At 47.6% G+C, this 12,737-nt stretch overlaps 1 protein-coding gene across 9 annotated transcripts in view; it reads right to left on the minus strand.

The window, feature by feature from the left end:
- Window positions 1-2,119: 2,119 nt before the first annotated feature.
- SYNRG (synergin gamma) overlaps window positions 2,120-12,737 on the minus strand; it is an 89,715-nt gene continuing 79,097 nt past the window's right edge. For 6 of the 9 annotated variants that reach the window (XM_077312489.1, XM_077312488.1, XM_077312487.1 and 3 more), the window contains 4 exons: window positions 11,462-11,610; window positions 10,605-10,715; window positions 6,514-6,549; window positions 2,120-2,308 (listed from right to left, as the gene is read on the minus strand). In XM_077312489.1, coding sequence (XP_077168604.1) covers window positions 2,177-2,308; window positions 6,514-6,549; window positions 10,605-10,715; window positions 11,462-11,610 — 428 coding nt within the window. In that variant the 3' untranslated portion in view covers window positions 2,120-2,176. The remainder of the gene's footprint in view (window positions 2,309-6,513; window positions 6,550-10,604; window positions 10,716-11,461; window positions 11,611-12,737) is intronic. The other 3 variants (XM_077312490.1, XM_077312485.1, XM_077312484.1) reach the window with 1 other exon arrangement.

Below are 12,737 nucleotides of genomic sequence, written 5' to 3' on the forward strand. Positions count from 1 at the left end.
CAGAGCCTGACAATGAAGTCTGGAGAGCACTGTAACCTCGGATGCAGTTTCCAAGGACACTGGGATCCTCGGCTGACCGAACAGCAGCAGAGAGAGGGGCAGGTGAGCACAAAACCTAGCGGAGCCCTTTGATCAGGGGCATGAGCAGAACAGCCTCTCCCAGGGCAACAGATTATCAGCAAAAATGTAAAACTGTTGGCAGCAGCAAACACACAAAGCACACTGCTATAGTCTTAAAACACCTTTCCTTTAGTAGACATTAGCAATACAATTTGGAAATTCTGTCTCCCGCCTTCCCTGCAACGACATGGCTACAAGGCAGGCGGGGGTGATCTAGAGACAGTATTAGCATGAGAAGTCAAAGCATCTTTTGAAACGGCCTCCTGCAGTGATGGCTGCCCAAGCTTAGCCTTCTGGCGCCAGCTGGTGTGCCCCCACCCTTCAACAGTTTGTGGCATGAGGATCTGTTGTAGTTATCTTTGAAAATCCCTTTCCTTTACCAGCGCAAACACCAGACTGATTCAGCAACACACAAAGATGATCCTCCCAAACATTTGCGTGCATACAGTTTGCCAAACGCTTACGCCAAGGAGCCCCCCGGAGCTAGGAGAGAGCTCAGTGGATGCTCCACAGCCGGGATCAGAAACTATCTGCCACCTGACAGATGCTGTAAAATCACCCCATGGTGACTTCATTGTGCCCCAAAGTGAGGTGAGAATGCATCCCAAAAGCAAGATCAGGGCAGAAAGGCCAAAGTGGCACCGCTGAGTGCTGACATGAATCCAGGGCACAGCAAGGCACAAACGCCCTAGTCCTCAGGACAGGAGCCCTGGGGCAAGAGAGCAGGCATCCTCTGCCATGTTCTGCTTGAGCATTTGAGACATTGAGATCTTCAGCTCCTGCTGAAGAGACAAAGGAACAGAGGACACCCCCGTCCCCAGTTTAAACTCAACCCTGCTCTCATTTATTTCTGGGGAGTTCAGTCACATGTCACTTTGGGGTATAGCAAAATGGCCATAAGGTGACAGCAGCACCTCTGCTAACTGGCAAAGTTCTTGTCCAGATGTGATCTCCTGCAGCCAGAGATGCTATGCTGTCAGACTCCCTGCCTCGTTACACCAATTAACAACCCCTGTTCTATTTTAACATGAGACATAAAAATGGCTTTAGATTTCTGCAGCGTTGAGATCTCAGCCACAAGGCAAGTTAGCTGCTTAACGCTGAGGAGAGACCAACTCTTTCTTCCACTTCCTCAGCGGTTAGTGCATCAGGAAAGTTCCATCAGAGCACACGTCAGAATGACAATCAGCCAATAGAAGACAGCATTTTCGAACAGAGAAATCCTCTGGTTGCCATAAGTTAGATGAGTCGCATGGAGCGGTAATGCCCTTAAGAAAGATGGAAGACGGCTGTTCATTGCAAGACCCCCTGACATCATCCTGCCAATTCATTCTAAAAACCAAATGCAGATTCCAGACACTGCATTCGTTGGGTTCGATGGAACGAGAGGCCTCCTGCCTGCATCCAGACCATGTGTTGGGTTCTGGGGACAAGGACACTTTCCACCACGGGCAAAAGCATTTCCCCAACCGAAGGGCAAAAGAGCCCCTTGCACTGAGGAAGGCAGCCCGTGCTGGTGGAAAGGCCTACCTCTAGGAGAGGGGGCTTAGCCCATTACATCCAGAGGGGCCTACCAGGAAATCAGCAGGCAGGTTTGGAATCCGAGAACACACAACCAATCCAGAGCCACTGCGGCGTGAAATGGAAGGAGTTTTTTAATTCTCTTGGAGGGAAGATTTTCATTCCCCACTTCCCCAAATTTAGATCAAGTGGTTTGCCACATCTGTAATCCCACTCAAGAAAAACAGCAATTTGTGCCTCAGTGCAACAATCCCCCCCCCCCCACAAAAAAGTCCCAAAACAAAACACAACCACTCTCGTGGATCAATCCAAACCGTTCTTTGCAGAGTCCTTCACTTGGAGATAAATAGTGGCTTCTGCCTCTTGCAAAAGAGCCTGAACCAACATTTTATAAATACTCTCAGTACTCACTCCAAAGAGTTTTCACATTAATTGCCCCACCCGCCCCTGCCCCCGCCCCACTTGTCCCCCCCACCCCCGGACCCCTTCCAGTGTATCATTCCCTTTTGGGATTGTATCAAGTTGATTGAAGTCTTCACAGCAGGTCGGGCAGAATGAGACCAGGGGGCTTGGGCTCCACGCAATTGATCCAGAAGTTGGCACAGCTGGCATGGTACTGATGCCCTCCGTAAGCAAGTTTGAAATTGTCCGTCTCGGAATTAAAGACCTGGGGGGAAATACAAAACATGAGCTCCAGGAATTCAGTACCAGAGGGGATGGGCTGGATCACGGTGCATAGGGTGGCACTGATGCACGATGCACACAACTAAATTTTTATGGCATTTCACAAGTTCTCTGTTCCCATGGAAGTTTAACGTGGGGCTGGTGGATATATGTTAAGAGGCCCTGGAAATGAGAAGGCCAAAGAATGTGATATTGTCAAGGAAGTGTCTACCAACAGCTCTTTCAAAGACATGAAGACACCAAGAGTCTCATGCTACCCTCCAGCCATTCATTGTGGCTATTGGGCTGCAGCATCGTGCACCCCCCTGCCCCCAAAGCCCTCCCCATCTTGACTGTAACTTCCTCAGGCCAGCCAGAACCAGACTTACATCCACATTATCCACAGTTGGGACTAATCAGAATTTGAGGCCGGTTTGCAAATCCATGTTAAGAGGAAACGTGGTTAGGATGGGGACAACCCTAAACCACAGTTTCAGCTGGCAGATAAAAGTGGGTGAGGAATCACGATTCCCCCTCACCCCCCAGAGCAGTGAGGCTTGGTCACCTTGGTTCTTCTGAGAACGGTTCCCCAATGTGGCATCTGCCCCGTGCTTCAGAAACATGGGCAAGCCCAGCCCAGTGGACAATGTGGTTGCCAGGTGGTTTCCACCTTGAAATCACCACCCCCAGAAGAACGGGTAAGCTGCAATCCCTGCTAAGGTTAATGGAAGTCGATGTCGTGGAAGTCAACATGGCCCTTTGGGTTTATGTATGGCGCTCTGATAATCAGTCTCAGAAATTTAAGTTGCTCCGTTCTCCCCTTGAGCAATGGCACTAAACTGTGCTTCACGATTTCTCACTCTGCAAACTGAGGCTGGAAGCAGAATTGTTTCAGTACAAGGACAAAACCTTAGGCACTCAATCGGCATCAAGATGGCAACAGTTCAAGCAGAGAATCATAGAACTATAGATTGAATGGGGCCATAAAGCCCATCTAGTCCAACTCCCTCCTTAACGTAGGTTCATTTACCACCCTATCACACCCTCTGCTGCTCTCTCCTCTTCCTTGAACATGCTTCTACTCTGTCCTATCTCCATGGAACTCAGGGCAGTAATACAGGGCTTTCCCTTTCTCATTTTATCCACACAACAACCCTGTGAGGTGGGTTAGACTAAGAGTGTGTGACTGGCCCAAGGGTGGGCTAAATGACAGTGAGGACAGTGAGGAGGACAGTGAGGAGCCAGGTCTCTTATAACTGGGCCTGCTCTTCTACCATGCTGGCTGTCCAGCTTCACTAAGGAGCATCTGGCTGTGATCCAGAGGGTGATGACGCTGCATATGGAGCAACTGTAGCATGTTTGCATGTTTAACAATGATCCGGATGAGGGGGTGGAAGGGCCATTTGTTAAATTTGCAGATGACACCAAATTGAGGGAAACACCCCAGAAGATAGAGTTCAACGAGATCTGAGCATGCTGGAAAAGTGGGCAAATAAGAACAAGATGCAATTCAAAAAGGTTAAGTGCAGTGTTCCACATCAGGGTCACACAAATGAGAAGCATGCACACTGGATGGGTAGCAATCCTTCTGGGTAGCACTGTGAGTGAACAAGATTTTGGGGTACCTGTGGACTGTAAGCTAAATAAGAGCAAACGGAGTAAAGAAGGTGAATGCTGTCTTGGGCTGTAATCAATAGAGGCATCACATGGAAATCACAAGATGCCATAGTCCCACTGCACTCCACATTGGTTGGACGCACCTGGAGTCCTGTGTGCAGTTCTGCAGGCTTCATTTCAAAAAAGAGGTGGAAAAAATGGAGAGGGTGCAGAGGAGAGCGATGATGATCCAGGGCCTGGGGACCAAGCCCTGTGAGGAAAGGCGGAGGGACTTGAGAATGTTCAGCATGGAGAAGAAGAGGTTGTGAAGGGACAGGATGGCTGTCTTTAAGTGTGTGAAAAGTTGTCACTTGGAGGGCAGTGAACAGTTCCTGTTGGCAGCAGAGGATAAGATATGCAGGACCTGGGCATGAAATTGGGGTCACTGTGGGTGGGCAGGTAGATGTGAGTGTCCTGCATTGTGGTGGGACAAGATGACCCTGGAAGTCCCTTCTAACTCTATGATTCTAATGGCTTTAAACTATGTGTAGAACGGTACTGGCTAGATATCAGGAATGTTTTTCCTACAGAGTAGATCAGCGGTGGAATGGGCTGGCTAAGGAGGTTGGGAGCTCCCCCTTACTGGTGGTCTTCAAGCAGCAGCTGGACAGATCCATATCCTGGATGCTTTAGGCGCATCCTGTATTGAGCAGGGGGCTGGACTAGATGGCTGCCTGTATGGCCCCTTCCAACTCTATGATTCTATGATTCTCACAACACAATGGAGCTTATCTGCACAATTTGGACACATGACAGCTTGGATGGGAAAGACTTGGAGCGTGAAGGGCTACTTTCGGTCCTATCCTTGTGACAGGCCTAACACACGGTCCAGCCCCAAAGTGCAGGCAGTTGGAGCCCAGCGCTTGAAATCTTGACGGCAGCAACTCGCCACCACCCATCCCAATGTCACACTGGGGTGGTCTGTGACTTCCCCAGGTGTGCAACTAGCTGTGTTACCAATTTTGGACTGTGCAAATACCCCCCTGCCCCGTCCATAGGCTCAAACTCTGAATGGGCCTTTCTCATGATGACGGCATCATTATCATCTTTATTTATAAAAATATTCTTCCATATAAGAATGAGCGATCAAGATCCCAGTCATAGGAAAGCGACTGAGAGCATGAAATACCACCACAGTCAGGACTGGAATTCTGTCTGACACCTCTATTTAATTTCTTTTTAATTCTCTATTGTTACTGGGTTTTTAAATTGTTTTACTGAACACATTTTAGAAATTATTTATTGAAAGTTGGGTAAGAGCAGTCTAAGTAAACAACAACTAGTAGAAGTAGTTCAGAGGGGGTGAGCTCCCCCTCACTGGCAGTCTTCAAGCAAATGTTGGATACACACTTTTCTTGGATGCTTAGGGCTGATCCTGCGTAGAGCAGGGGGTTGGACTAGATGGCCTGTATGGCCCCTTCCAACTCTATGATTCTATGATTCTAAGTACTAAGCAATGGTAAATTAATTTTAATACTATATTATTTGCTACTAAAATGCTTGCTTTGTTCAGAAAGTTATAGGCTATATACAGATTTAGACGAATAATCCAAGAGAGATTATCCATTGAGAAAGGTGGACAACATATGAAGGCAAGAAATAAATGCTGCTTTTCTAGACTCTAAATAAAATAAGCATTTGCAGTAGCGGTATTAAATCTTTTGCTCCTCCTAGTACTGAAGACAATTTTTACTTATTTAGAAAAGTAACATATTCAATTATTTGGGGGAAAGGACTATAGCAATTAGGGGCCCAAGGTCCGTTCTCCAGCCTAACCTGGGAGGAGAATGATGGTCCCCTTCACTTTGGGGCCCCACTGGGGAGAATGGCAGAACACAAAGGAACTAAATTAATGGAAGATATCTCAGCACATGTTTAAGAGACTCCTCCTGAGATCTGATTTTTCACACACACACACACAAACACCGGCCCAGCTGGGTTTTCTGATGCCAACATTAAGCAGGAGACTCTTGCCTGTCAGTCTTACATGGAGATGCCAGGAGAGCTGAAGTCCAATTAGAACCACCTCCTTTTCCAACAGAAGGCTCTGGAACAGCTGGTGTTCACTAAAGTATACATAACCCGAGATGCCCAGTGTGCTCCCTTATAGCCTTCAACCTGTGCAGACAATCCTGTCCGAGGACAGGCATGCAAGAATTGATATGCACAGTTGGCTATGACTGCAACGTCTTCATCATACTGCCACAAAAGCAAACTACTCACAAGGCAGGAGGCATGCTGACAAGACAGGAAAGAGGGAAAGCAACGCAAGCACCAATTAGTCGATTAAATTAAATGGTTAGAGCAGGGGTAGTCAAACTGCGGCCCTCCAGATGTCCATGGACTACAATTCCCAGGATTCCCAGCATTCGCTGGCAGGGGGCTCCTGGGAATTGTAGTCCATGGACATCTGGAGGGCCGCAGTTTGACTACCCTTGGGTTAGAGAGTCACAAAAACCATGACCGGACACACAGTGAGAAAAAGGACAGAGGTCAAGGCTGCCATCTTGCCTTGGACACGTGACAAGATTTAAAAAAATCATGGGTTCATACTTCTCTAGGAGGTTCTTCTGCAGGCTTTTCTTCTTTCTGAAACAATGTTGAAACCAAAAAGGTCAACACAATTGCTCAAATACAGGAGCCAGCTGGCGAGAACTGCCCTCTTGTGGAAAGGGGTGTGGTGTGTTTGGGGGTGTGGGTTTGGGGGGGGGGGTTTCCGTGACCCACTGATTTGTCCTCCAGAGATTCTCTTGACCCATTTGACAGTGAAGCAGCACTGACTTCCAAGCCTATGGGTCTCCATTCTGCCATGCCAGCATAGATTCTAAGCCAGTCCTGTGGCTTGTTGTTATGAGACAGAACTCTGGCTCTCATGCACCCTTCTCCTGCTGTTTAGCTTGACACTGAAAGGCTCAAGCTACAGCCACAGTCTCCAGCTGCCTCTGAATTACAAACTCCAACACCTCTCTTCTTTCCAAAGCAAGATTCCAAACCAGAACATTTTGGAATACTTCTCTGGAGGGAAGAGAGCAGGGATTCAGTTAACTTTGGTTTGCTGCAAAAAGATCTCCCAGGCTAGTTCATACAGTGAGAACTCACAGTTCATCTCTGGTTCCATAATTATTTCATCTCTATATTTTGTAGCCCCCCCCAAAAAAGAAAGAAAGAAAGAAAGAAAGAAAGAAAGAAAGAAAGAAAGAAAGAAAGAAAGAAAGAAAGAAAGAAAGAAAGAAAGAAAGAAAGAAAGAAAGAAAGAAAGAAAGAAAGAAAGAAAAATTCCTCTCCTTATATAATTTGTGGTTAAATGTTAGGGTTCGTTGAAAAATACCCCACCTCCAGACTGCTATTGTGCTGCTAGCTCATGAGCAGATTTAGGAATTAGGGTGGGTCACATGACTGGCTTTGTCAGGGGCCTTCAGATCTGTGCACTGCTATGATGAACACCACCCCGGCTACACAACAAAAGGTTCTCAGAGTTGAAACGCTTCCATGGTCCAGACAGGTCACTGTTTTACTTTTGACCTGGACGCGCTATGGAAGATTCTAGACAGGACTGGGAAATATGTCTTCACTTTACATTTGCATTTTAGCACACAAGCCTAAATGGGCCCTACACTGACTACAATTTTAAATACAAATATGATGATTAAAAAATGGATTGAACATTCCAGACTGGAACCTATAAATATTACAAAAACAACAGGAGTCTGGTGTCATGCAAAATATGAAAAAAATGCATGCCAGCATAAGCTTTTAAAAGTCTTTAAGTCTCTTCTGTTAGATTCCGTCCTCCCCGGCATGCAAACAGCTGGGTGACCTTGGGCTCGCCACAGCACTGATAAGCTGTTCTGACCAAGCAGAAATATCAGGGCTCTCTCAGCCTCACCCACCCCACAGGGTGTCTGTTGTGGGGAGAGGAAAGGGAAGGCAACTGTAAGCCACTCTGAGACTCCTTTGGGTAGAGAAAAACGGCATATAAGAACCAACTCTTCTTCTTTATTGCCTATGGCTTATCCTGGAAAATATTTTGTTTATTTTCGAAGACGCCCTTGGATTCCTGTTTTTATTTTGCTGATGCAACAGCCATTCAGAACAAGTGGAGGAATACTGAGAAACCCAAGGAGGTAGTAAACTCCCCTTCCCTGACAGTCTTCAGGTAGCAGATGGACAGATCCTTCTCCTGGACGCTTTAGGCTGATCCTGCATTGAGCAGGGGGTGGGACTAGATGGCCCATGTGGCCCTTCCCATTTTAAGATTCCCTGAGTCTAGTTCAGCAGTGGGATGGGCTGCCTGAGGAGGTGGGGAGCTCCCCTTCACTGGCCGTCTTCAAGCAGTGGCTGGACAGATACTATCTATCCTGGATGCTTGAGGCTGATCCTGCATTTAGATATCAGAAATCTTTATTAACAAACCACAATCCAGAGAGAACAAATACCAAAGAAAACTTATACAAAGCCACGTTTCTGCCTCAACAAACACTGGCTATTTATTTTCAGCATATTCCCAAGAGTAACCACAATCCTGGCAAGTTTGGAAGGACCTTATTCAGATAACAATGATTTCATAATGAGGGATTTGGAACTGCATTTGGAGTATAGATCTGCTGAACAGCAATGCATAGTAGCCCGTTGGGCCGAAAGAGCTGGGCGATCCAATACAATACTTATTAGAGTGTCTGGGACTTCACAGCCATGTAAACAGTCTCTTTCAGATATCTGGTGAAACCTTCCCCAAGTCACATTAGAGGTGAAGGAATTTACTCTTGCGAGTCAGTGGGAGTCCAGCAGAAATAGATATGATTGCAAAGTTTTGTGTTTTGGAAAAATATCCCAGAACTGGGGGAGCAAGTGTTGTTGTTATTGTTATGTAGGTGTTGTTGTTATTATTATGTGATTTATTCCCCACCATTCCTGAAGCCAGCTCATGGTAGGTTAAAATGGCCCATCATAAAAAACCCAGATAAAACCCAGATAAGAAACCCAGATAAAACCTGATCAAATAAGTTTTTCACCCCCCCTGCAATATTGTACAAAAATATATCTGTCTATTTACCTCTGATGAAGATCTGTTAGATCGAAAGGTGTTAGGTACTGGTTCTAACTTGGCAATACTGGTATACTCAACCACATATTTCACGTGTGCCAACAGATATTTTAAATGGTTCTAAATATATGAGCTCCAATAAAAGGTTTCTATTTTTATAATTGTTTTAATCTCTAACCCTTTTAGTTCTTGCCTGTTTTTCGGGTTGGGTTTTTTGTTTCCCCTTATGGTACTTGTGGACAGAGACTGGTCCTGGATGCTTGAGGCTGATCCCGCATTGAGCAGGAGGTGGGACTAGATGGCCTGTGTGGCCCCTTCCCACTCTAGGGTTCTACAAGTCTTGTTCAACAGTGGAACTGACTGCCTAAGGGGGTGGGGAGCTCCCTCTCACTGGCAGTCCTTAAGCCAGTGGTCCCCAACCACTGGGCCGTGGCGGCTCCCTCTCCCCTCACCCCCCCCCCCTGCAGCTAGAAACTTCCCAGGCCGCAAGCAAATCGGCCGCCAAAGCTTCTTTCTGCGGGAGGGGGGGGGAGAGGGAAATGCGGCCACCGGCATGCCGGTGGTGCAAACGCACATGCGAGGCAGTGGGGCCGCAAACATGCATACACAGCAGTTTCACACATGCGCGCATGTGCGGACTGCCGCACATGCGTGTTTGCGCTCCTGGTGGGGCCACGCACACGCTTTTGCGGCCCCACCAGGAGCGCAAATGCACACGCGCGGCAGGTTCTGATGCACATGCGCATTTGCGGCCCCACGGGCGCAAATGCGCATGCACGGACCTGCCGCGCATGCATGCTTGCGCAGGGGCTGCCGCGCATGCGCGGTGCCTGGATCGCCCTCCCCCCCACCGGTCCGCAACCCCAAAAAGTTTGCGGACCACTGCCTTAAGCAGTGTCTGGACAGATCCTGTATGGTTTAGGCAGGGGCTGGGACTAGATGGCCTGCATGGCCCCTTCTATCTCTATGATTCTACCTGCACACACTTAACCAGGTGGGCTGTGGGTATGCAGTCCCTTTGCTGCATCCCCTCAATGTCCAAAGCCTCCACTTTCCTGTTCCCCCACCCCACCACTTGTTGTGGAAGAGGCCCTGGGCAGTCAGTTGAGTGGCAAAAAGTTAGAGAGAGCCCCGGTTTGCCTACATCACATCTTGGAGCTTAGAACCCCCCCAGGGAGACTCACCTGTCTTCCTCCAGCAGTGTCTTCTTCCAGAGGGTGAAGTTTTAAAATAATTGGCAACCCCCCCCCACCCCCACCACTACCACCACCAGTAATAGTTATGGGTCCTTCTTCCTGGTTCTGGTACTGTCTGTGTGCTTTTACTGCATTATTTTCTCATTTAAAATGTTTTTTTTAATTGTTTTCATATTTTTATGTTGCTGCCTTGGGGAACCAGATCCCATGGAAAGGTGGCATAAAACGTTTCAAATAAATGAATGAATGAATGAATGAATGAATGAATGAAAGAAAGTATATTATGCTTTGACATGTTGGTTAAGGTTAGTGGAATAAATGCAGCAAAACATAAAAAAGCCACACAGATTTTCAGCAAATGAAAAGGGGTCTTGGAGGTGGGCAAATGTTCCTCCTGTACTTACTTTGCTTCTAGAATTGACATTCAAGAGGCACACGCCACAAGCCAGCTCTTGAGCATTTTTAATTCCTGGGCGAAGCATGCAAGAAGAGAAATCCAACGAGTTTTCATCAGGCTGCAGGGGCAACAGTGGAGGGAAAGGCATATTTTACACCAGAGGCTAAAAATAAATGACACGAGATTCGTCACTACCCACCTTGGATTCCTATATTAGGAGAAAGGTGAATATGGATTTGTTTCACTTACTGTGAATCGTCCTTCTTGTTGGTTTGAAAGCGGGCCAGTCCTGACTCTTGGGATTCAGTTCCTCCTCCTTGAGACTGCATTAGGGGGAGGTGTTCTCCTGATGGCCCCAGCCTGGTCCAAAAGCAGTCAAAGGAGAAACTTCTACTCCTACTCCTACTTCTTCATCTGCTATGGCAGTTCCATTAGAACCTCCGTGGTCTGATGCAACCTACCCTCTAAGGCAGGGGTAGTCAAACTGCGGCCCTCCAGAGGTCCATGGACTACAATTCCCATGAGCATTCGCTGGCAGGGAAGACAGGCAACAGGGGGTGCAGAAACATCTGGGCAGCCCAGAAACAAGACCAGATGGCTCCATCCTGGCCAGAATGTTTACTGGTTATTATTGTTATTATTTTATTTTTGTACAGCTCCACCCTTTCCCGTCTGGCAAGAGACATTCAATGGTGGTTTGCTCCTGCCTGCCTCTGTGTCACAATCGTGGTCTTCCTTGGTTCCCCCCCCCCCCATCCCAATGCTGACCCTGATGAGATGGGGCTAGCCTGGAAGAGGATCACAGCAATAGGAAGCTTAATCCAGTGAAGAGAAACGTCAACAAAGAGGCCCCGTTTTTCTCACCGTTAAAGCAGCGAGGGACATGAAGCTGATCAGGTTGTTCCAGACTTTGTCGAGGTCCTTCAACAGCTGCTGGAGCTTCTCGCTACAGACGGCTGTTGCCTTGATGCCCAACTCCACTCGTTTTGTCACTCTGTAAACCTCCACGACTCCTAGTGGAATTTGAGGAAGAGTGCAGGAGCGTTACTAAGGCCCAAGAGAAGCTCCCACAGAACTGAAATAACATGACGTGAAGGGGTGGGGTGGGGCAGAAGAGGGAGCCTGAATATTTAGCATACGCAGATTTTGCTCTTCCACAATGATATTAACACACTATTTAGATTTCGGTTTTGCAGTCCAAAATTGGCTGGGGAAAGCAGGAAGACAAAAACACAATGAAGGTCCCCAACAAGAACTGAATCCAGATACCAGGGAAGAGTGCCTGCCTGTCCCACACCAGTGATGGCCCGGTGGTTAAGAAAATGATTGCAACCTTCTGATTGATCATACTGATTAGAAATTGACTATAGTTCTGCATATTGGTTTGACCGTCTTTGACCCTTGGTTCCATTAGGACCGCCATGGTCAGATGCAGCCTGGCAGCAACCGAAGGCAGCTGGAAGTTGGGAGCCCTCGGCTAATGATGGACATGACAAAGAGGCACCTGGCCATGCGAGCCTCCTTGCAGGACTACAGCAAGATCCCCCCTCCCCCACAGATCATCTTTTTCTCGTACGTGTTTAAAGTGATCTGCTTTGGGCTGGTCCTGCGTTGAGCAGGGGGTTGGACTAGATGGCCTGTGTGGCCCCTTCCCACTCTAGGGTCTGTGACATGGAACCACCCAGGTAACTTGTCCAGATGTGTCTCTATAAATGGGATCCTTGATTCCTTTAGGATCCTCCCCCCAAGCGGGTTTGCCTTGCAGATTTCCAAGGCAAGATCTTCATTTCCCAAAGTACAAAAAACTCGTTTACTAATGGATCGCAACGCACAGACGCCACAAACACACTTCACAGGCCTTCTGGAAATACGAGTATTAGGCTCGTCGGCATATCTTGTGATCAATGGTATACAACGGGTGTGGGGCAGAGAGAACGGGAGAAACAGGAGACTGAAACCTGAACCAATCCTTCTAAGGCAGTAATATCCAGTGGCCCGTGGAGGCCCATGTTCACGCTTACCATCAGCCAAAAGAGCCCTATCATTACTGTATGTCGGCCTTTCTCAGCTTTTTGACTGAAACATTCTTCAGGCTTTGAGAAATCCAAGAAGTGGCACAATTGTGCAGAATATGGTTGGG

This window comes from Paroedura picta, chromosome 15, assembly GCF_049243985.1.
Source record: "Paroedura picta isolate Pp20150507F chromosome 15, Ppicta_v3.0, whole genome shotgun sequence".
NCBI lineage: Eukaryota > Metazoa > Chordata > Lepidosauria > Squamata > Gekkonidae > Paroedura > Paroedura picta.